General features: G+C 32.2%; 2 protein-coding genes across 2 annotated transcripts; both read right to left on the reverse strand.

Annotated features, from left to right (window-relative positions):
* Window positions 1–17,208: 17,208 nt before the first annotated feature.
* Window positions 17,209–17,544, reverse strand: LOC140177003 (uncharacterized). The gene has a single exon (XM_072209038.1). The coding sequence runs from the start codon at window positions 17,542–17,544 to the stop codon at window positions 17,209–17,211; it is 336 nt and encodes a 111-aa protein (XP_072065139.1).
* Window positions 17,545–17,561: 17 nt separating this feature from the next.
* Window positions 17,562–18,077, reverse strand: LOC140177004 (uncharacterized). Its single transcript, XM_072209043.1, has one exon. It carries the CDS (start codon window positions 18,075–18,077, stop codon window positions 17,562–17,564), a length of 516 nt encoding a protein of 171 aa, XP_072065144.1.
* Between the last annotated feature and the right edge of the window lie 8,180 nt (window positions 18,078–26,257).

Consider the following 26,257-nt stretch of genomic DNA (forward strand, 5'->3'; position numbering starts at 1 on the left):
TCATATCTCCCAAACAAGAAGGAGACTTGTTAATGAATTGCACTTCCTTTAGTCTTTCCCCTGTGATCTCAGACTTGTCTACTCATTCACTTCCAGAAAGCTCTATCAAATGCAGACAACTACGAATGGTGTTACGGGATGTATCTCTTCCGTGAACATGCACGGTCACCAACTGAATTAAACAACCTTTATTGTCAGTGTCTGCGTTAAACATTTAAATTCAGGTTATAGGGTCTGAACAAATTTAAAAAATTACCCGTGGGAACAACTACTCCTATTGTTCAGTGCAGTGGAACTGACAGCGCAGTTGACCTCACCGAGTTTCATCAGGGTCAAAACATCACTTGTAGATGTCACCGGACGGAATGTAACATCAAGAAAACTCAATCGATCATCATTACACCTCCTAATCTCTAATTTATTATCTGTTTCGTCCTTAGCAAGTAGGTTTCTAAATTGTTCATTGTAAATCTCAACCATTTGAACATAAATGTCATATGTCATAATGTTTTTCCTGTCATTACACATTCGAAACAAATAGTTAAGAGGGAGATAATTGATCCCCATATCCTTAAAGGTTCCACCTGATGGACACTCTTCCAAAAGAAACAAGAAACAAAAATATTAGATGGATATATAATTGGTTTAAGTTTGCATATATAGTAAGCAGATTTTGCTTCTTATTTCATTAGTCTGTGTCCGCATTAATTAATGTATAGAACGAATGCAATCTGTATCATACTTCTTTTATCTTACCATGGTGTATGTCTTCCTAGATCTTGTTTCACCATATGCGAAAATACAAACATTATATCCATCCATCACGGATCTAATTAACGGGTCTGTGTCCTTAAAAACCTCATATGTGTACAAAGTTAGAATAAATTTCAATAAGATGATGTAAAAGAGAGGGAAGGGGAGGAAAATTTTCTATAAACAACATGTGGAACTTTACCTTAGCCAGCCTTTGCACAAAAAACCCGACTGACGTGAAAAAGTTTCCTTCCATCTTTCAATGTTTTGGATGGATCTAAACTGAATACAGAACCATCCTCCCCAATGAAATCAATAATATTCTTGGATTTAGCCTGGAATGTGGGTCTGATTCTGCAGTAAACTCGAATATTACCTATAATTTGGAAATGAAAAGTTTGACAAAATTAACTTTGCTCAATAATATATAAAGAGAAAGTGGTCATTAATTAAATAAGCAATTAAAAATTCAACCTTTCAGATCTTGAACCATGTTAAATAATTTTCCATTCTCTTCTACTACTCTGTTATATCCACTAGCTTTAGTTGCCATATCCTTTACTTGACTCCCTGAATTCATAAATCAGTATTTCATCTCAATAATTAATAACCATAAAATTGATTCTCAAAACACACAATTAACTCACAACCAGAAGGAAAAAAAAAGAATCAATCCAAAAAGTAACAAACTAACAAATGAAACCATCCAAATTCAAACACAATAACCTTAGGAATTTTGGAATAGTTCCAACACAAATCTCAATTGATCACATACCAGTGTAAATGAAAACACCGCTTTAACAACCAAATTTATCAAGATAGTTCCCATCCTCTAGCAGTATTTGAAGTATTCCGCAAAACAAATTGGGAGTGACCTATTCATCGTGATAAGTTCCTAACAAATAAGAAATTGCAGAATGAACAACGACAATTCATAATGATATCTAATTGCTCAAGCAAGATCTAAACTTAATAAGAAATGTTAACAACACTTTTTCGCTTCCTTTACTGAGTAAATAGATATTTTTGTGATACCTAACTTCACCTCCATCAAGACCGTCGCTGCTGCTACAGTACGACATCTTGTTCGTATTGTTCAAATGTTGTTTATGCTTCTCCTTCTGCTCCACCGGCACTACCGGACACTTCTTCCTCTTCCGATCGGAGTCTATCTTCGCCGGAATTTCAGAGAGAGTGAGAAGATATGTGTCACTGAGAGGGCTCCGAATCAGAATCAGCTTCACAAAAAGGAAAGTAGTGAGGAACGTTGGTGCTTCACTAGTACGTACGATGCCCTAACCTCACCTCCATCACCACCGTGGCTATTGCCACAGTACGACATCTTCTTCGTCTTGTTCAAATGCGGCTTATGCTTCTCCTTCTGCTCCACCGGCACCACCAGAGACTTCTTCCTCTTTTGGTCAGACTCTATGTTGGCCGGAATTCTAGAGAAACTGAGAAGAGATATGTGACTGAGAAGACTCCAAATCAGAATTGGCTTGACGAAAAGGAAAGTAGTGAGGAAGAGATAATGTCTTCCCAATGGAACACCCATGTTCCCCAATCAGATTCATTCTAACTACATCGTGCGGTCCACATCTATTGATCTAATGCATCCAGTATCCTAAAAATGTTTAACTTTTTTTTTACGAAAAAATATCTATCTCTAGACTATTAAAGTATTAAGATAGATAACTATGTTAAATATATCAATAAACTAATAAAAGCAACCATGTATTTGATTAGGCATGACTAAATAAAAAAAATGGATGAAAAATATATTTTTACTTACTTTTTAGTGCAGTTGATAAATTTCTAATAATAAAAGTAAGATTACCAAAAAATTCATTATAATTTCTTTTGAGAAGTTCAAATTTTTATTTTTATTTTTTTTTGAAATATATATTTTCACATGATAAATAAATAAAAAATACCTTTAACCAATTTTACTTAAAAATTTCTTTTTATGAGATATTTAAATATCTAAATATAAAATTATAACACAATTGAAAAAAAATACATTTTTTAAATGATTTTGGGGTTCATTATTTAAATTATTGCATTCATTTTAATAACTTGTAAGAAAACAATATATATATACCAAACAAAGCCCAACTTTATATATAATAACCATGCTTTATTCAGAAACAGAGAGAAACATACTCACACATACAAATTTAAGCATACGAAAGAGAACAATAAGTTTTATAAAGATCACAACTCCAGAAAATGAGTTGATAATTACATACCAAAATAGATCTGTTGACAACATACTTTACCAATTTTTCAATTACTTAACACATCTAAGCAAAATTCTAACAATTCTTTACAGGCTTGGAATATATATATATATATATATATATATATATATATATATATATATATATATATATATATATATATATATATATATATTGTAATGTAACAAATAATTAGCCACTACACTCATCCATCATTTGAACAGCGTTTGCAGTATTTTCACATTGTCCAAAGGCACTCCGAAGCTCTTCCCTAATAGTGAGAGACTGATGATTCCCAACTAAATTAGAATCTTGCGAGGACGAGATTCTTGCATGAAAATCATGGTTAACAGTCTACAAAGAACACAGCAAAATATAAGAGCAAGGAATGCAGAAGCCAAAAAAATATTGAGATGAGAAAGAAATCACGTATGATAAAAATTTGAAGACTAATAAAAGAAATATTAAACAAATAAAGAAAAAAAATTTAAACAATATACATGTATGTACATATTACTGTAAACATAGTTTACTAAGAGATAAAGAATCAAAGTCCATCGGATCAAGAAATACCCAACAATTCCAGTTGAGAACAGAAGTCAGTGAAGCCTGACACACTGGAGCACTTGAGCTCGACGAACATTGAATGCTTGCATTGGAGTGAAACTCAACTGGATTCTTAAATTCGAAAGGAAAATGAGGAACAAAGGGATCCTGATGAAATTTCTAAATGGAACAAGAGAGGAATAACATCAGTAACTCTTAACACATCACACATGAAAAACACAAAACAATATAGCCAACTGAGGTTAACTTGATCAGAAACAAAGTGGACTAACTCAACATCAGATTTACATAATAATGTTATCACCTGTTGTTGATTATCATGGGTGGAGTCCTCCAAAAACCTCACAATATCCATATCATCACATATTGCACGAACAACATGAAGAGATGTATTCAATTCATATCTAATGGGTCTAGGATCCACTATGAAGACAATTTTCTTGTTCATCAACTTAGAAATCATGCTATTCGGAACAGTGTAATTATCTTTTGACTAAGGAAAAAAAATAGGTACATTAGCAAAATTCACATACCTAAACCATAAACACTAAACTGAAAACAAGGACAACTAAATTAAATTAAAACGAAAATGATTACTTGGGAGGAATTTTCTTCGTCCATCAAAAATTCTGAACAACTATTTTTGAGTATTTGTATCACCTCATCATCCTCAAGTATGAAAATATTACTGTCATTTGAATGGGAAACAATAATTTTGATGCGATACCTAAATAATGTAAACAAAAGCAAAATATACACTGAGAAACAGGTGCAGAAGATGCAATAAAGCAAAAAGAAAATTGGCACCAACAACTCCGAGAGATAAAATAGATACCTTCTTATGGCATCAACACACTCAACTCTACACAGATAACAATAAAATAAATTCCCAACATGACAAACAGGTGCATTACATAAACAGCAGTAGTACCACCACTTCTGATGTTTCAGAACGTCAATAATCTCACCAATCAAAAAACAAATATGATCCTGTAGAGAAACAATAATTGGTAGATTATGATACATATTTTATCATACTACACATGTTAAAACACAGTTCGGACGGTTGAGAACATAAACATAAATACTAACATTTCTTGATGCAGAAGAATATATTTTAGCACAAAGAATGTCAGCAAGCATCTCTTTAATGCTATGTAGTTATATTGGAACACCATATATGACTTGGTTGTCATAACTTCTAAGCTGTCCACACTGAGAGAAGTCTTCAAATATTGGGCTAAAGGCCGAATCAGAACTAACATCCTTAAAATTTGGAAGAAAAGCATGTATTACAAAATGCAGCCAACTTTGTAAAGTATAAGTAAAAATCATATTGGCATATAAAGGATACCATTCAAAACAATAGCCAAAGAATTAGAAACTAGGGATCAACAAAGTATATCTAAAAATGATTCCTCTAATTCATTAATATCTAACATAAAGAAAGAGTTCTAACCTTAATGCACTGATCAGCCTGAAGTTTGTTGAAAAAACATGCATCACTAATCACATTGATGATTTTAAAGGTACCACAATAACCGCGAGTGTTAATCCTCTTTGCTTGAACTTTGAAAATAATCTCTTTCCCAATGAGTTGATGAAAAAACTGCGGACAGTATTGGTGCTCAATTTTCTGTGATAGATATTGAAAAGTGATCACTAATTAATGGACGAAATTGAAGAATAAGAAATAGTTATTGATACAGTATACAGAAATAAATTTTAAGAGAATTAACCATACCTCCAGTTCATCTTCTAACAATAAAAACACATCAGAACAGGTTCTCCCTAATAGCTTAGTGGTTGCACTGTCTAACAAGACAAACATTCCACAAGAAGTATCATCTTCAACAACTATCTTAATCCTATAACTATAACCAAGAAAGTAAATATCAGATTAATCTATTTGTGAGTCTCACAAGAAGCTGATACGTGAAGCTTACTTACATTATTGAATCAGAATAGATGAAAGAAAATTTTTAAATCATAACCTGAATTTACCTAATCATAAAATGCTGGACCTCTCTACCGCACAACTGACAATGAAACACATTATCATCACCTACAATTGGATGACCACAAACACAAGAAAAGACCCACCACTCTGGATCTTCAACAATCTCTTTAATTTTTCCAACCACAAAGAATTGTCCATCCTATTAAAATAAAAAATTTATCAATTGAATCAACAAAGCATGTATACAATATGCAAAAATTAATTAACATGAGTACTTCTTACATAGCACTAGAAGATGTTAAAAACCTAATAGTACACACCTCATTGTTTCCCTTAAGATTAGCAATAGTCCATATTAGCTTCCGATCAAAAGATTCATCATCAATAACAGATATTAAATCCCCAATCTCATTACTACGCAGTCTACTGAAATGGTGGCTTGCAATACGGTATCTATGAAAAAAAATTTAATTAATATTATGGTAAAAGAATTTCATGAAAACAGCTAGAGAGAGAGAAAGAGAGAGAGAGAGAGAGAGAGAGAGAGAGAGAGAGAGATAGACTGAGAGAGAAAGAGAGTGAGTGAGTGAGCAATAGAGAGAGAATGAGCGACTCAGCAATAGAAATAGAGAGTGAGGGACTGAGCAATAGAGAGAAAGGCAGAAATTTTCAGTACAGTAGGACAAAATTTCAGGAGAATTGAATCGAACTAACTCATTCAGAAAATTCACAGTTTCCTGCATATCAGGGTTGATTGAAACCCGAGATACATTGATCACATTTTGGAGACTAACTTTATCTACAAATCACAAAACACAATAAGAAGAAATTAATTCATAAAGAAACAATTCATTGGTAAACAAAAATATATAAACAAATCAAACTAAGACATGTGTGAAACATGGACAACTTTTCACCTCCATTGACTTTGATCTTGAAAGATTGCAAAATAAGAACTGGTGGTCTCTGATACTTTTTCAAATAATTGATGTCTATAAGAGCAGAATAGTTACCAACAAGATTACAGGGGATTTTCTTCCTGGGTAATCATTATAATAAATGAGCCACTACAATAGAACAATTCAAGAGTAATAAAAAAATGAAAAATAGACATAACATAATTTAAAAATAGGATGAAAAATAGAAAGGCAATGGATACCCATCAGCATAAACTTCAAGGACAATAACTATCAATATCTTTCCATTACATTCAACATCAGTTTTCCTTTTCAATCCGCACAGGACCCCAACAAAATATGTTTAGTTAAATTATAGCAGAAAAGATTAAACCGCGGGATACAATACCAGAAGACATTTCATTAAGTTGTTATTAATGTCACTTTAAAACACCTTTATTCCAGATCAATTTTGGAAAAGCGAAACTTACCTATTAAGTACTCATAATCAGTGCGCTTTTGAAGAATCTCGTCCATAGAGGTTAAACTTAAAGCTGGATTAGGTATGACCCTATTTGCAGTTGCAACAACAGAGGTACTACACTTGAAAAGGATGCGGAACCGATGTCTTGTAACCCTAACCAATCCACCATTAGGTATCACTTTGAAGTTGGAAATAATGAATACGTGTCCTTCTTTCAACTGATGAATAAAAGTTGTGATCAAATCATCCTCAACAGTTGCTTGAATCTTGTCGTGCTGGAAATTAAAAAAGAGGAAAAAAATCATCTGATCATTTCTAAATATCATACCATGACATATTACATGCTAAAACTGATCACATACACAATTTTAGAATACAAAATTTAGTTAACTAAAAACTAAGTTTTTGATAGCACACACAGACAGACACACACACACACACACACACTCACACGTACACACACAAACACACACACACACACACACACACTCACACACACACACACTCATACACACACACACACACACACACACACACACACACACACACACACACACACCTGCTTATCCATCAAGACCACATGTAAGAGTTTCTGCATATTTTCATTAACAATGGTAGCATCTTCCCAAATGGTCAAGATCTTAGTCTCAATACTCCAAGTTTCCTTCCATGGAGAGATTTTATGAAGAGGATCAATAGTAAGACTCATCTTATCAATAAATAAATAGTAAAGATGAAAGAATATGGATGAAAAAAACAAAGAACAAAATATCGGCGACAGAAAGCTGTGTGGGATCTGAGACTTATCTCAACAGAAGGGAATGCAAGAGAAAAAAGACAAGTATGGAACAAGTGATAGCTCTTGAAAAATCTCCACAATACTCCATCACCTCATTACTACTTATACCAGAGAAATGAGCAAGTTTGTAAGGCAAAGCTTGTAGAATACGTTTCTCTTGGACTCCTTGGCTAGATTGATTGATTGATTGACATATGACATTCAATGTGTCCATAGGTAATTAAATTAGATATACTCATACCTCTATATAATATAGATATGTCATATTAACCTATCTATGAATCTATATACATCTATCTATCTATCTATCTATAATCTATAAATCTATAAAGAAACCATACATACTGATTGATCCTATGTTTGACTATATAATAATACTATTCCCAATAAGTATGACTGGTGAAATAGAAGACATGTCAACTTATTCCCAATCAGAAACATAGATTGCATTATTGAAACTGAAAATTGATAATCAACTCTTGAGCCCAATCATTAAATCAAGAAGACAACAATAAGAAAGCAAGAAGATTAACTCAGATAAAGAACAGTAAAAATATTTTATCCAAACGAATCAATTAAACCTACAAAATGAAACCAAAGTAGCAATGAATTAGAGGATGTACAAAATTAACTAACAGATCTAAAGTACAACCATGAATAATTAATGACATCAAGCACAAAAATAACACAACCAAAAACACTCTCCAAACTTGAAAATGAAACGAACAAAAATTTTTACCGCCGCACGGTCATGCGGATGATTGAAACAGCAGCGAGAACCATAGCCACAGAATGCAGTCTCCAAATAGGAGATACAATAAGACTCATCAAGACGTTGGCAAACCCATCGGCAACAGAAAAAGGCGCCTCAACTTTGCAAAGGATCAAATTTTTTTCATTTTTGGAAAATCCATGATAAACGTTAGATTCTGCGGGAAACCCATTAATCAGTTTAGGGAATAATAACCCATGATAAATGTTAGGTAATGTACTTCAAGCCTTGTGACAAGTATAAAAACCTATTTTTGGGATAATTGGAAGAGAAAGAAGCCCCCTAATTGATGAACAGCATCCATCGCGACTCGCATTGAATCACACAACCAACAAACAAAATCGATGACCTCAAGAGAACAGTTCGCAACTCTGGGTACTTGGCTTTCTGATTCTGGAGAGGACGAGTGCGAGCGAGTGATCCTTAAAGTGATGGAAATGAAATCGGGTTTCAAAGTGAGAAAGAAAAAGAGAGGAAGGGACCCGTAAATGAAGAAAATGAAGAAAAGGAACAAGATGACTTATGTGTTAATGGGAGTATGGCACCCTTGAATTGACATTTTTTTGCCAAAAAAGAAAATTAAAAAAACTGAGGAGATATATATAATTTTAATAACAATTAAATTTAATCTTAGATTGAATACATTTAAAAATAGTAATGAAAACTATTTTATTAACCAGTATCTATATTTTTTTCCAATTATCAATTTTTTTAATATTGATTAAAAATTAATTAATTATTGCATGGGTTTATTTGAAATTGGTAAAATAAACGTATATTTTTTTTGTAATTAAAAAGGGATTTGAGTAAATACGTAAAAAAACTGAAGAGATATATATTTTTTAATAACAATTAAATTTAACCTTAGCTTGAATACATTTAAAAATGGTAATGAAAATAATTTTATTAACTAGTATCTATATTTTTTTTCACAATTATCATTTTTTTAATACTGATTAATAGTTGATTAATTATTGCATCGGTTTAATTGAAACTGATAAAATAAACACATATTTTTTTGTTGTAACTAAAAAGGAATTTGATTAAATATATAAATATCATAGTTATATCCACATTAGAATTCAGAAGACACTAACATTGTATTACAAATCAAATAACAATTTAAAGTAGTATCTGAACATATTAAACTAAAAAGCATCAAGATCCTCCATAACAACAATTTAAAGTAGTATCTTAACATATTAAACTAAAAAGCATGCAAATCCTCCACAGCCTCATGATCGCTTCTACATTGGCTGAAAGCATCTTCAACTTCAGGCATAGAATCAACCAGAACATGAATCTGAACAAAATTAAAATCCTCTCAGTTATTGATACTTTTAAATACTAATAATTGAACAAATTATAAAAACTATACAACCAAACCTTATGCTCATTCATCTCAACAGCAGCCTCAAAAACATTAATAATGGAGGGGTCATCCCAAATTTGTTGAACAATATACACAGATCGATTCATCTCATAACCCACAGGCCTCCCATCAATTATGAATACAACTTTTTTGTGCAAAAGACTTGAAATGAGTTTCAACGGAACAACTTTGGAATAAGATCCCTAAAAAAATGCAAAATAGTTAACAAATAGCATAATAATAATTTATCTTTTCATGAGGAATGTCAAAATATACAAACTAATTATATCTATATGTATATACTAATTAAAAACGCAACCGGATGATAACCTTATTCAACTCTGGGTAATTATCCAAAAAGCTCGAGCATCTTGTCTTTATTATTTGCATAACCTCACGATCTTTAAGAACAAATATATTATTGCCATTTGTATGAGACACTACAATCTTTAAGCAGAATCTTGAAAACCATCAGAAAACAAGGGAAATTTTAGTAAAGAGTTAAATAATAATTAGTTACCAAAACAAAATAAAAATAAAGAACAAAACACCTTGGCACAGTATCAATGCATTGAAGCTGACATAAATCACATGATAAAATATTTTTATTAGCTGACACAAGAGAACCACATAAACAAGTTGAGAACCACTACTTATGATTCTTCAAAATAGATGATATAGTTCCCAAAATAAAAATGAAACCACCCTGCCAGCAAAGAAAAAAGTATTACATTATTTCAAATTTCAAATAATTTACAAAACTATCATTCACTAATTTCTCAGTGTATGATACAACAAGATTAACAAAAACGAATGATATAAGAGATTTTATTACAAATAAGGAAAAAATATACGTTCTCAGCATCAGAATAGTAGCGATTGGGTGAAATAAGATCAGTAATAATATCTTCAATAGTTTCTGATTGAATAGAATTATCACACACTACTTGAGTCTTGTAATCTTTCCCAGTTGCATACTGCAAGTAGCTGTCATAGATTGGTGGAAAAATAGAACCATGAAGCCTTACCTGGGATAATTACGTTAGAATAAGAATCGAATGCACTGACTGAGAAAGAAAAAAAATTGCATGAACATGTTGAGCATAGGGTGAGGTATCATACATTGATATAATCATCGGTTGCAGCTGGTTCCGGATTATTACTAAAGACATTTACAATTTTAAAGCACCAGGAGTAATCTGGATCAACTGCAGAAAGGATTTCAACCTTGAAAACTTTCTCCTCTCCAATAACATCATCAAACATTTGTGGAGAATATGACCGACATACCTTGAGAGTTTAATATAAAAGAATCAATAAACTTGAACACAAAAAAATAGTAAAGATTAAATGAGTTTCACAATGAAAGAGTTCATACTGCAAGCACACTATGATCAACAGGAAATTCTTCTTCTATCATGAGAAATGCTTCAGAACATGTTTTTTCAAATAGTTTTGTTGCTGCATTATTAAGCACAACAAACAACACAGCACACCCACCATGGCGAATCTTTACCCGAATCCCATATCTAACACAATCAACAACCAAGAATGATAACTAAAACCAAGAAATCTGCCTAACAACACATAGAGTGGCGCATAACAAAGAACTAACAAAAAATCCAAAAGATTGATAATTAATCCATTCCATAATAGAGTTACATATGAACCTTACTTGACCATAACATGTTCAACACATGAACCACAAGCATCACAAAGGTAGAGATCCTCATGCTCAACAATAGCATGACTGCATACACATGAGTAGTACCACCAATCTGGTTCATCCATAACTTCTTTAATTGTCCCAATAACAAAGTAATGAGTATCCTGTAAAATTTTGAAAACAATGATATACTATAGAATAATGATTAACAAACCAGATTATGAAACCCAACACACATGTTTAAGAAATTCAAGTTTAAGTATTAAATGGAGAGTTTGCCAGTCTAAAATAGTACCCCGTTATCTACATGAAGATCTTGAATATTACTGATCTCCTTGGGATTGAAATAATCACCATCAACTTTAGAAACTAAGTATCCAAAGTCATTGGTCACAAGTCTTGAGAATCCATAACTGGCTACACTAAATCTACATAAAAGATACAATAACTAATCTTCATATCACAAAATATATACATGAATACCAACAAAATAAGCATGGCAGGTTGTAGTTTTACAATATTTTTATCACAACTAACCTGCTTAGGAACTCAACAGACTCAGAAATATCGGGATTAATGAATAACCTAGAGACATTGATGACATTCTGTAGAATTACTCTACCTGCATGCAAGAATCCTACTCTATTAGCCTCAAACCATATTTAAATTAAAAGGTCAAAAAACAGGAAAGTAAATATTAGATTACAAATTCAATGAATATGCCTGAAACTAACCTTCAATTGCTTTGATTTTAAAAGACTCGAGGACAATCAGGGGAGATCTTGGATATTTTTGTAAGTTATCATATTTCAACAGATCACAAGCATTTTCAAACACATTGCATTATACCTTTTTCCTGAACAAATAAATTTCAAAAGATCAAAAGGATCTAACTATATATTTATTGTTATAAACATAAAAGCTAGATAAAAAATAGAATTAAAAGAACATAAGTACTCATATGGGAGAAACTGAGAGAGATATTACCCATCAGTACAAAATTTCTAGCACTACTACTTTGATCACCTTCCCATTTGATACCACATCTCTTTCTTTTCGAACACCTGTAATGATCCCAACAAAGTCTAATAATTAGATTGAAACATATACAAATTTGAATCAGAAACCACACTTTTGAATACATAATACTATGATTATAAAGGGAAGAGCAAGAAACTTCTACGAACCAATGAGGAAATTGTGGTCCTGTGTCATTTGATCAATTTCATCTGTTGATGTAAAACACAAACCGGAATGAGGTATCTTTGGAGATACCACACAAACAACAGAGGTCTTGTATTGGAATAAAAGTCTGAACCAATGTTTGGTCACTCTGTTCAAACCAATGTTTGGTACAACTGTAAAATGGGTCATTAAATATAGATCCCCTTCATTTAGAGACACAGCAAACTTTAATATAAGCTTATCTCTAATTGTTGCTTGGATCTTGTGTAACTACAATTGAAAAAAAAAGCTTCATATTTTGAATTTATTAACATATTTAGGTATCCAAACAGCATAAAAATAATTGATTAAAAAATTAAAACAACAAAAACACATCACTTTGCAACCAAAAATAAAAATTCCCTTCTGCATATTTAAAAAAAAGGAAAAATTGCAACAACCTAAGGAAATTCTAACATAAAATAAAACTGACCTTCTCATCCATTAACACCATATGCAACAAATTTTTAGATCGATCCAAATCAGGATTCTTGTGGTACCACAACTTCACAACTTTAACATGCACTTTCCATGATTCTCTCCACGGAGTGATTCTCTCCACCATATCAGCACGGTTACTCATTTTCAGCATATATAGGATAAGAACACCAACAGGAGAAAATATACAAAGAAAATTTCAGAACTAAGATGAGAAAATAAACAAATGAGTTAGAGTTATAAACTCCCAAACTTAACAAACACTAAAGCTTACAATGAAAGCTTCACATATGGGACAGAGATAGACTAATAGGCATATATAGATTGATATGACTACACACATCATTTAGGAAGATATCACAAGTAATCAAATACTCATGGAAAAAGAGCAAAAACAATATGGGAAGAGGCCTGTTGCAAATTACCAAACACCTACCACATATAGTTGATTTGACAATTCACAATAAAGCAAAAACAGAATTTCATCAGTCAACTATACCAAACACTACAGTTAACTTCAGTCCAATAGCAGAAAGAAAATTATATAATTTATAATGAGTAAACCCCCCAAGAAGTAAATTATTTCACAGAAACACCAACAGCACAAACATAGGAGAGAACCATTGATTTACAAAAATAAGTAACAATCACCATGATTAAATCAGAAACCAAACAACTCAAAATTAAATGATAGATCCACAAAATAGCAACAATTAACACAAAAAAGAAATTGAAACTGGAGAAGAAATCGAGAAAGAGATTGAACAGGAGGAGAATAGAACCATAGCCCACATATACCTCTTGAACTGCGGTGGCAACGTCTGCTATCCAAAATCGAGAAATCGAGATGGAGAATGAGATATGCTTGACAGAGAGAGACAGAGCAACCCTGGGGAGAAGGAACACACACAACGAAGAGAATAACACCCTCATGGTGGGATCGAATGGAATCACAGAGATAGCCATACCTTCTCTGCATGTGGCCAGAACCAATGAGGGAAGCCGAAATCGCAGTCGAGGATGGGGGTGCAGACATCATGCGATGGATGGAGATTGGGTTAAGGATAGAGGAGATGGGGTGAGGTAGACACGTCTTTTAGGATTCCTAGTCAACCGAAAATGATGAATTTACTGGAAAAAATAGAATAATCTCACTTTAATTAAGTTTATCGTTTAACTAAGATGATTATATTAATAAAAATAAAATCCTGCAACCAAGTGTTTTTTAGACTCGTAGTAAAAAAAAGAAAATCAATAATTTTATATATTTAATTTTTTATTTTATGCAAATTCAACGTATTAAAAAAAATAGTTTGAATTGAATTTTTTAAAAAATAAAAATATGGTTCATCTATTAAAACAGATACATTTTAACTAACAAAAAAAAAACAAAATCAATTAAGATTTAGATAAATTCACAAAAATAAAATATAAAATAATAACAATATATTTTATTTGGAAAAAATAATATCAGATTTAAAAAAAAGTAAATAATCAAGTTTTTTAATAAATTTAATATTTTAAAAAAGATATAGGGCCCATTTGTAAAATTTTAGAAGTAACTTTTTTTAACTTTTAACTTATGAAAAGTAGTAGTATTAATATCTGATGCAATTTTCAAAATCAAATTGCAACTTCCTAAAAAGCTATTTAGGAGCTTATAAAGAAGTTAAAAAAGTGACTTCTCTCATAATACATTTACTTTTCATCACATTTCTATAAAATAAGCACTTTTAGAGTTAAAAATCCAAAAACAAAATAACCTATTTATAAGTTACTTTTAATAGAGTCATTTATTATTTAAGTTATTTTATCAAAAGGAGAAGTTAGTTACCCAAAATGGACCATAGTCAATTAACTTTTTGATAGTCGATAAAATAGTTGTATTTAAAAACTGACTTTTTTAAACGAAAAAAAAAATCAAAGTAAAATATGAACCATCAATTCTATTCATTAAACAAGAGGGTATATCTTAAATGAGAACAACAATTATATATTTATGGAGTATGCCATATTTGTATAGACCATTAGATTATATTACATAGAAATCAAAGGTTAATATAAAAGAAGAACATTGATAGACTGTAATGGATACATAATATCTTAGTGCATAATTAAGTACTTTAAATAACAATATTTAAAATTCGTACAAAATTATTTTGAACTAACACAAAATATTTAAAATATTAGACATCAAATTAGAATTTTTACTAAATATTAAAACCAAAATAATAAAAAAAATAGAAGAAAGAAAGGCACCAAGAATAATTGATACATACATTATAAAAAAATTACTACTAATAATATATATTACCTAAATATATATCTTAGAAATAACGAAAATAAAATAAAATTGTATGGAGCGAGTCTAATTAAGATTAAAATAACTTTTTTGTTTATAACATTAAAATGAAACTTGGATTGGTATCATATGACGTTTCTTGCTGTAAGAAGATAAATAATTATTTTTCATTAATAAGATGGTCATATTTTATTTTTATTAATATATTAATAATATAATTTCTTTCTATATTTTTGGAAAAAATAATATTATAATTAAAAAAGTAAATAATCAAATTTTTGAATAAAATTTAATATTTTCAAAAAGACACATAATATATGGAAGAACATCATTATATGTGCAGAAGACATTTTTAGGCAAAGATAACAGAGGACCATGATGCCAACTTGGTGTCACAACACTCATTCCTTTCTCAATGAAGCTATTAAATTCAACACAAACAACTTTATGTCTACGAAATGCAACAGATGAAATATAAAATAGTTTTTATTAAAAAATAAAAAAATAAAATTAAACAATATAACAAACAATTTAAATGGATTATTGAATGAGAAGGAAAATCGAAATGCGAAACTTGAATAGGAGAGGGTGGATCCATAAACTCACTTTGTTGGAAAAACTTTACCAATCACATCACCGCTGAGGAAGTAGATTAGGTAGAAACCCAATACCTAGAGAATGACTGACAAAACCAAACCACGATCCATAAATATAAGAAAACATAGTAGAAATTCCATCTTTCTAATCATTATAAAAACCAAAATATTGATAAAATAGACAAACCACATACAAAAAAAATCTCAACAGCTAACAAAAGGAGAAATGATAATCAAATTAACACGAAATTGCAGACAATGAAGGTGAAGAAGATGAATCCAATTGATAGACCATATTCAAATTAACAACAACTTCCAAAGAATGTAAAAAAGAACATGAACCCAGACACATACGAAGTCAGATAGACAATTCGCAAATTAGCAGATTCACAAACCCTACAGTGTAAAACCTAGATTAATAGTGTAAGAGATACGAAATTTGATCACAAGGATATACACAATGAACAAAAAGGAAAACAATGAAGACGAAAACAGGTTTCGAAGTAAAGGGACCAGAAGAGTGTACCTGATTGATTGGTTGCAGATCTTCTATTTGAGATTCTATGGAAAAATCCTTAACCTGCAATGAATAACAAGGAACCAAAGACCAAACAAATAGAGGCTATAGACAACGTTTGGTAGGGCAGAGGGAAGCAGATCAAGAGATGAAAACAAAGGGGCTTGGGTTCAATTTGATGATTACCTGATCAACTAAATTCGCAAGAAAAGGGGCTTGCGTGAAGGAATTCCGAGAAAAGACAGCTGACACGAAAGCAAAGAGGAGCACATGCACCCTTCCTGAGGAGAAGCCACGCTGGAGAAGAACGTCCAGCTTGGATGTTTGCGGGCTTGAAACGCGGATAGCTCTCCACATCGAAGATGAAACCACGCGTATGCTAATATATAGGAATATATTCTATATTTATAAATCATATGAATACTCTTCTTTCATAAAATCCTTTGATTTTCATTTAATAGAATCTAATGGTTCATAAAAAATTATGCATCTAGTGCACACAAAATGGTTAAGACAATTTTACACATACCCAAAAGAAAATGTCCCTCTCTAAAGAAAACATAGACCAAAACAAAACTATAAATTACACAGATAAGATTGGAATGTATAAGAAGAAACTGCATTATATCTTATCAAAAATTTCCGTAAATACAACATTCTCAGTCCTGATAGGATCAGCTAATCCATCATCACAAAGTAAAATCTTAAGACCATTTCTATTCCTAACTCGGGAAACAGCTACATAAAGTTGACCGTGACAAAACACAGGACGACGCAAGAACAAACCAACTGTTGATAATGTCTGACCCTGGCTTTTGTTTATTGTCATCGCAAACAACAGAGAAATCGGAAACTGACGGCGTTGGAATTTAAACGGTATAACCGTATCACTGGAAATCATATTCATTCTATTGATAAAAACTTTATCCCCAACATTGCTACCAGAAACAATATCCATACCGATCACATTTCTCCCTAAATCTCGCACAACAAGTCGGGTCCCATTACACAAACCCTAGCTGGATCAATATTCCTCAACAAAATAATAGGCACGCCTATTTTCAACTTCAACGAATGATTAGGTAGACCAGAACACCTAATTTGATTCAAGAATTCAACATTTATCCAATCAACATCAACATCAAAATAGACATCACTACCACATATCGAATCAGCATTGAGATAATTTTTCTCCTCCCCAGGCAACAAGTCAACTATATAATTATTTATCTCTTCAACATTATCGACAGTCGGAGCCAAAATTGCCCTATCCTGGAAAAAACTTGGATCATGAAAATTCTGAACCAAATTCGGATAGATTGTATTTACAATATCTTCCACTGAATTTTCCAAGACAGGAATGATTAGATCAGAAGGAATATCAACAAAAAGTTTATCATTGACCACTGTTCCACATCGACCTTTACCGATTTGAAGTATCCAATCTGAAAATGACCTTAACTCCTGAGGAGTTGATTGTTCCAATCCCATTGTTAACCTCATATTTTTCGTCAGACACAAAAGTTCACAATATTTCTAGAGGACAGAAGAATTTATCGAAGCCATGATAATCTCAGCACGAGAACCTTTTGGAATAACTGGCAAGACCTGCCTGAAATCACCACCGAGAACGACCACCTTCCCACCGAAAGGTAAATCTTTATTCCTATCAGAGACCGAAACCATTATATCACGTAACATCCTATCAAGCGCTTCAAATGCCAATTTGTTAGTCATCGATGCCTCAAACAGTATCGGACTACCTTAGCTTTTGCACTATCCTTCTTAATCTGACAAACAGTATCTTTAGTCAGCTCAACAGGAATATTGAACATAGAGTGAGACGTCTTACCACCAGGTAACAACAGAGAAGCAATACCACTAGAAGCAACGTTTATAACAATCCTTTTCTCAGATCGCAATCTAGCTGACAAAACCCTGTATAAAAAAGTTTTTCCAGTGCCACCAAACTCATACACAAAAAAGAATCCGTGCCTCTTATTCAAAACGCAATCAATAATTTTATCGTAGACCACCCTCTATTCTTCATTTAACTTTAAGACATTTGTAGCATGCTCACGAGTCAAAGAAACAGTGTCATACTGTAACTCACGCAGCAGCATCAAGTTGCTAAATTGAGAGACTAAAGAGTTATTAGGAACCGGCATGCCAGCATAATTTCTCAATGATTTTCCATTACTCTGCAATAGTTTCTCAATCTCCAACAAACAAAATGTTTGCAACTCGTCCTGACTCATTGTTAGATCTACGTTTAACGATAATTAATAAATATTAGCGCAATAATATAATTTCTGCATTGTCTGTGTCCGTGTGTGACTATTTGTCATATAATAAAATCACCATGAATAAAATTCTTACCAGGATATTGCAGCTCATGCCTTCTGCGATAAAGAATATCATCAGACAAATAAGCATAAGTTTGTTCACAAACTGACAGAGGCCTTCCCATGGAACCAGATAGCAATAACATCACAAAAAGCCTTCTTATCTGTGCAGCGGACACTACCTCGGCGACTTCCTTAATAGCAGAAACATACTCCTTATCATCTATCAAGAATCCCATGGCAGAACATGCCTCCTGAAATGTATCATAAGTAACACCATTCACGGTTCTTATACTTCAAAAACTGGTACAACCTCTCTGCACATTCAAAAGCATCCGCATATAGAAAAGTTCACCAGATGAGGGATGAGCAAAACTCAATCTTCCAATTGAGAATCCCCTCTGTCTCGGCTTCCACTCCCTACTGTTTGAACAATAGACAAATTTTCCTGGATATTCAACATATGTTAAAGACCGCCCACCCGGGAACCGCATGTTGGCCATCATCCAACCCGTAAACATGTCAGCAAATCTTCGTTGCGCAAATAAACATGAGTAATGATATCAGCATCATCGAATACAACATGCTGCTGGTTTGGCAAGTGAAAAGTCAACCTCTGTACTGACGGCCATCTATGATGAATATCATAAGTAAAAATTCTCCACATGGATTCAGACAGTGATAAATAACGACAATCGTAATACTGTTTGATCTCATCAACCACCTGAGAAGATTCACCAACATGATATGTTTCTCCAACAGCTGTAGTCACCCGATCCGGACCCTTATTGATATACTTAAAAAGATACTTGATCACGTTTGACTTGTTACAGAACTCAAGATTTATGTGAGCTTGATATTTCATTAACAGCAATGGATTATATAAGGCACAACAAATCTGTTGTCAATATCAACGTCGTTGATCTTCACTATCACACCCATATTACAACGTCTATATATCGGATAGCCATCTTCATCAAAGCTCGTTTGATCAACGAATCTTTTCGGATAAAATTTTGAGCACTTAGCATCTTTCATGCAAGGAGAACTTGGTCTAAGTCAACCACAGGGACCATGGATCATGTACTTGGTGACGATATTATAAAGAGCTGGAAATTTAAGGGGATTAGGTAGCTCAGCACAGATGAATTCATCAACAATTTCAACACTTTGTAAGTTGCTTTCCCCATTAAGCCACAGATGAATCACTACAACAGGCTGCTCCACATAGCCAGAGGCAAGGAAATTATTTACTTGATTAACATAGTCCCCAAACAATGCACATCGCACTGTAAGACTGAAACTCAAAACATGACAAAGGATTAAACAGAAAACAAGGAAAAAAGATGATTAAAACACAAAGAGAAACCAGCATAAATGACTCAATCAACATACTCTTTTGAACTTAATTTAAGCACAATTATTTTCACAATGTTCCCCTCTTTTGCATATTCTTTCTCTTCTCCCACTGAAGTTAAAAGGTCAATGATATCTATTCCAAATAAACACAACCTATTAAATATTGAAACCATTTGTTAAAAAAACTTGAATAACAGCAAACCAAGAAGATAGAGACACCAACTAAAAAATCATAATCTTGGGTTATGTTCAGCAGCTCAGAAAAAGAAAACATGTTGAAATAAGTCTTAGGGATAACATCTTCATCAACAGCTACAACAGTGGTTCGGTGAAGAAAAACCAATTTGAATTCATGAGAAGTTGTTCTATAACTTCCATGATTTGACACAACAGTAAAGTATGTCATTCTATAAACTTGACCTTCAACTATATGATCCCTAAACCTATTAAGGAGTGATTTTTTAACTGTAACTTGAATTTTTCCACACTGGAAATTCAATAAAAGAACGAAATCAGATCAGTGAAACACACCATTTAAAATTGAAAACTTAAAAAACAACAAGTAACACCATATTTAAAAGAGAAGCTAATAGGGTCTAACATGCTCATCAAGGAGAATCATCTCCATTGAGTTAGGAATATCATGCTTCCCAAAAGAGGGTACAACCCAAAGCCTTAGAACCCTAACTTTCAGCCTCCAAGCCTCTCTAGGAGGATGCATCTTAGAAATCATATCAAATGGAGGAGGCATTGCAGAAAAAAAAAAGAAACAAAGGAGGTAAATAGAGTTGATGAAATAGATCAAATATAAACAGAAAAATTCTGATGTAGACAGAGCTTAGGAGAAAATAGAACAAAGCAGAATGTTTGTGCATTGAATGTGCATCACCAACCATCCTTTTATAGAAAAAATCAAGGGCTTTAGGCTCACCTTTTTTAATTCAAATTGAATATAAAAAATGGAGGGAAATAAAACATGAGTCCGTATACATCTCCATTCAATGCCATAGAGACAACTAATGAGAGGGGCAAAACCTGAACCAACACAAAAACAGCAAAAACAAGTGAAACTTTCAAGAAATCAAGAAATAGGGACCAAAAAATGAGATATCACACCATACCTGCTACAGTGCACCTACCTGTCATCACACCATAGGGAAGGCAGTCATCAACTACCCCAAACAATCATTGTACTCATGGCAATGAGAGTTGGTAAATGTCTTAAGGTAGGTATACATTGGAAACAGCAAAATGAATGGGAAAAACGTATACAGAAACATCAATAAAAATCTATCAATCACATCAACATTCAGGAAATGGGTGAGAATGAAACCTCATACCTTGATAATGATTGCCAAATTTCTAATGAAGAATAAATAGCACAACCTTATTATGTGTGCAGAAGACATTTTCATGGGAAGAGTAGCTTGTGGATAGATTTTTCTTTGGATAAAGAGATGTGCTAGTTAGATAAACAATACCATGGAGCCATTTTACTGGCACAAGGCCATTCTTTTCTCAGTGAACCTCTTAAATTCAGCCCAAAGAGCTGTATGTCCATCCAACAGCTGATATATAAAATAATGTTTACACAAAGAAAAAAAATGTAATGCAATTTAGTTGAACTCAAAAAATAAATAAATGACCAGCAGGCTATACATAAATTTCTGTCAATCACATAACCACGGATAGAATACATTAACCACAAAACCAATTCCTTGATAATGATTCTCACAACCCACATGCAATCAGCAATTCATTTTAGGTAACTTAATGGATTTGATGGACATAGCTTAAAAAAAAAGATTCATCAATGGCATTATTGAATCAGAATTGAAATGGGAATGCAAGACTTGAACAGGAGAGAATGGAATTGGGACGGAAAAACTTGAATGGGAGTGGAAAAATCATATTCCTTTAAAACAGAAGCACAAAAATTCATGACAATTAGCTCTACTTCTATGCAACAGGCGAAATATAGAACACTCTTTGCATAACCAATAAAGAATTCAAATGCAAGTGAGTTGACTAACAAAAGCTTTCATCAAAATGCAAATCAAGATGCAAAAAAATCACGAAGAAGCTATCAATCAATTCCTATCAATCACATCACCGCTCAAAAAATAGACTACCTAGAAGAGAATTCCCTAGTAACACAAACAGTGGAGTGAGGCCATCTGATTGTGAGAAAGCCACCTCCTTCCTATCAATCACATCACCACTGACTAAATAAATATAAAATCGAATGAGATTGACCTAAAATCAAAACATCAAAACATATAAATAAACAACCAGCAAGCTATACATTAATTTCTGTCAATCACATCAACACCAATAGAACAGATTAGGTACAAAACCCATTCCCTCATCATGATTCACACAACCCAAATGCAACCACCAATTCACTTGATCTAAACTTGATGGATTTGTTGAATATACAGAAAATAAAAAAATAAAAATATATTCATGAAATTTTAATATTGCATTCAATGGGTCTACTCTCAATATAATTATGAGAGTGCTTCATAAAATTTGAAATCAAACATAAAATGAACGAACATGATCCTAAATACAGAAAATAGTATAAAAACTAAATGGATTTGTTGAATATATACAAAGTAAAAGATTAAAAATAGATTCATCAGTTGATATATAGGATTTAATGGGTCTACTTTGGATATAATTAAATGAAGCACACAAATGCATCACAATTAGTTCTACTTGTATGAAAGAGGCTCACCTTTTTTAATTCAAATTGAATATGAAAATGCAGGAAAAACAAAATATGAGTCCATATTCATCTCTATTCAATGCCATAGAGACGACTAATGAGAGGGGCAAAACTTGAACAAACACAAAAACAGCAAAAACAAGTGAAACTTTCAAGAAATTAAGAAATAGGGACCAAATCACACCATACCTGCTACAGTGCACCTACATGTCATTTCACCATAGCGAAGGGAGTCATCAACTACCCCAAATAATCATTGTACTCATGGTAATGAGAGTTGGTAAATGTCTTAGGTAAACATACATTGGATAAAGCAAATGAATGGGAAAAAAAGTATACAGAAACTTCAATAAAAATCATGAAATTTTAATATTGCATTCAATAGGTCTACTCTCAATATAATTATGAGAGTGCTTCATAAAATTTGAAATCAAACATAAAATGAAAGAACATAATTCTGAATACGGAAAATAGTATAAAAACTAAATGGATTTGTTGAATATATACAAAGTAAAAGATTAAAAATAGATTCATCAGTTGATATATAGGATTTAATGGGTCTACTTTGGATATGATTAAATGAAGCACACAAATGCATCACAATTAGCTCTACCTGTATGAGAGAGTCTCACCTTTTTGAATTCAAATTGAATATGAAAATGCAGGAAAAACAAAATATGACTCCATATCCATCTCCATTCAATGCCATAGTAGAGATAACTAATGAGAGGGGCAAAACCTGAACCAACACAAAAACAGTAAGAACAAGTGAAAGTTTCAAGAAATCAAGAAATACGGACCAAATCACACCATACCTACTACAGTACACCTACATGTCATTTCACCATAGGGAAGGCAGTCATCAACTACCCCAAACAATCATTGTACTCATGGCATTGAGAGTTGGTAAATGTCTTAGGTAGGCATACATTGGAAACAGCAAATGAATTGGAAAAAAAAGTATACAGATAAATTGGAAAAAAAAGTATACACAAACATGAATAAAAATTTATCAATCACATAACCACCAATAGAATACATTAGCTACAAAACCAATTCCTTAATAATGATTCTCACAATCCACATGCAACCAGCAATTCATTTTAGGTAAACTTAATGGATTTGATGGACATAGCTTAAAAAAAAAGGAAAGATCCATCAATGGGATTATTGAATCAAAATTGATTACTTAGAAGAGAATTCCATAGTAACATCAAATTGGGAATCCAAAAGTTGAATAGAAGAAGTTGGGTCTATAAATTTTGATTTTGAATGCAAAATAAAATTAGAAATTGCTAGATTCAGCCCAAAAAATCAAAAGAGATTAGTGAATCAAAATGGAAATTGGAATGCAAAAGTTGAATAGGAGAGAATGAAATTGGGAATGAATTGACCTAAAATCAAATCAAACTATATAAAGGAACAACCAGCAAGCTATACATCAATTCTTGTCAATCATATCACTACCAATAAAACAAATTAGGTAGAAAACTCATTCCCTCATCATGATTCACACAGACCACATGTAACCACCAATTCACTTGATCTAAACTTAATAGATTCGTTGAATATACACAAAATTAAAGAATAAAAATAGATTCATGAAATTTTAATATTCCATTCAATGGGTCTACTCTCAATATAATTATGAGAGTGCTTCATAAAATTTAAAATCAAAGATAAATAACAGAACATGATTCTGAATAGAAAAAACATTATAAAAACTCAATGGATTTGTTGACTATACACAAAGTAAAAAATTAAAAATAGATTCATCACTTTTCTATATAGGATTTAATGGGTCTACTTTGGATATAATTAAATAAAGCACACAAATGCATGACAATTAGCTCTACTTGTATGAAAGAGGTGAAATATACAATACTTTTTTGCCTAAGAAATAAAGAATTGAAATGCAAGTGACTTGACTAACAAAAGGTTTCATCAATATAATTATTTAAGTTCTTCATAAAATTTTACATCAAACATAAATAAGAGAATTTTTATTCTGAATGTAGAAAAACTTATAAATTGCTAGATTCAGTGCAAAGAATTCAAGGGGATTAGTAAATGTGAATGGAAATTGGAATGCAAAAGTTGAATAGCAGAGAACCAAATTGAAAATGCAAAACTTAAATAGGAAAAGCTGGCTCTATAAATTTTGATTCTGAATACAGAATAAAATTAGAAATTGCTACATTCAGCCCAAACAATTCAAAAACATTACTGAATCAGAATGAAAATTAGAATGCAAAACTTGAATAGGGGAGAATGAAATTGGGAATGCAAAACTTGAATAGGAGAAGTTGGGTCTATAAACTAACTTTGCTGGAAAAAACTCTGTCAATCACATCATCATAGAGAAAGTGGATTAGGTAGAAACCGCATAGCTAGACAATCATTCAGAAAATCAAACCCATGATCCATAAATATAACATAAGGTAAGTAAAAAGACAATCTTTATAATGATTATAAATAGCCAAATTTTGATGAAATAGACAAACCACATGCAACAAACAATTCAAGAGATAGAAATAGGAGAATTGATAATCACATAAAATTCTAAATAAGAAAATAAAGAAGATGAAATAGATTCATAGACCATACTCAACATTAACAACAACTAGAAAAGAATGTAACCAACAACATGAACCCACACAAAAACCAAGTCACATACACAATTTTCAAATTACAATTTTCAGAAACGCTACACAATAAGATCTGGAATAACAGTGGAACAGATACCAAAAAGGATCCGAATTTACAAATTTAGGAATTTCACAAACCCTACACAATAAAATCTCGCCTAACCATCGAACAGATAGCAAACATGATCACAATTTGCACAATTAGAAATTTCAGAAACCCTACACAATAGAATCTCGGTTAACCATGGAACATATACAAAAAATGATCACATTTTGCACAATTAGAAATTTCTCAAACCCTAGGCAATTGAATCTGGATTAACCCTCCAACAGTAACCAAGATTGATCAGAAGAATGTACACAATGAAGGAAAAGAAATAGGATAAAGAGGAAAATAGGTTTAAACGCACCTGATTGATTGATCGGATATCTTCCATTTGAGCCTCCACTGGAAAATGGTTAAGCTGGATGAACGACGACAAATCAAGTCCCAGAAAAATAAGGCTCCTGAACAGAGCTTCGTAGGGCAGAGTAAGGAGAAGAAAGCAAAACTCGTAGGATTTCAAGTAATCATTACTTGTTCAAAGA

The sequence above is a fragment of the Arachis hypogaea genome, chromosome 2 (genome assembly GCF_003086295.3).
Source record: "Arachis hypogaea cultivar Tifrunner chromosome 2, arahy.Tifrunner.gnm2.J5K5, whole genome shotgun sequence".
Taxonomy (NCBI): domain Eukaryota; kingdom Viridiplantae; phylum Streptophyta; class Magnoliopsida; order Fabales; family Fabaceae; genus Arachis; species Arachis hypogaea.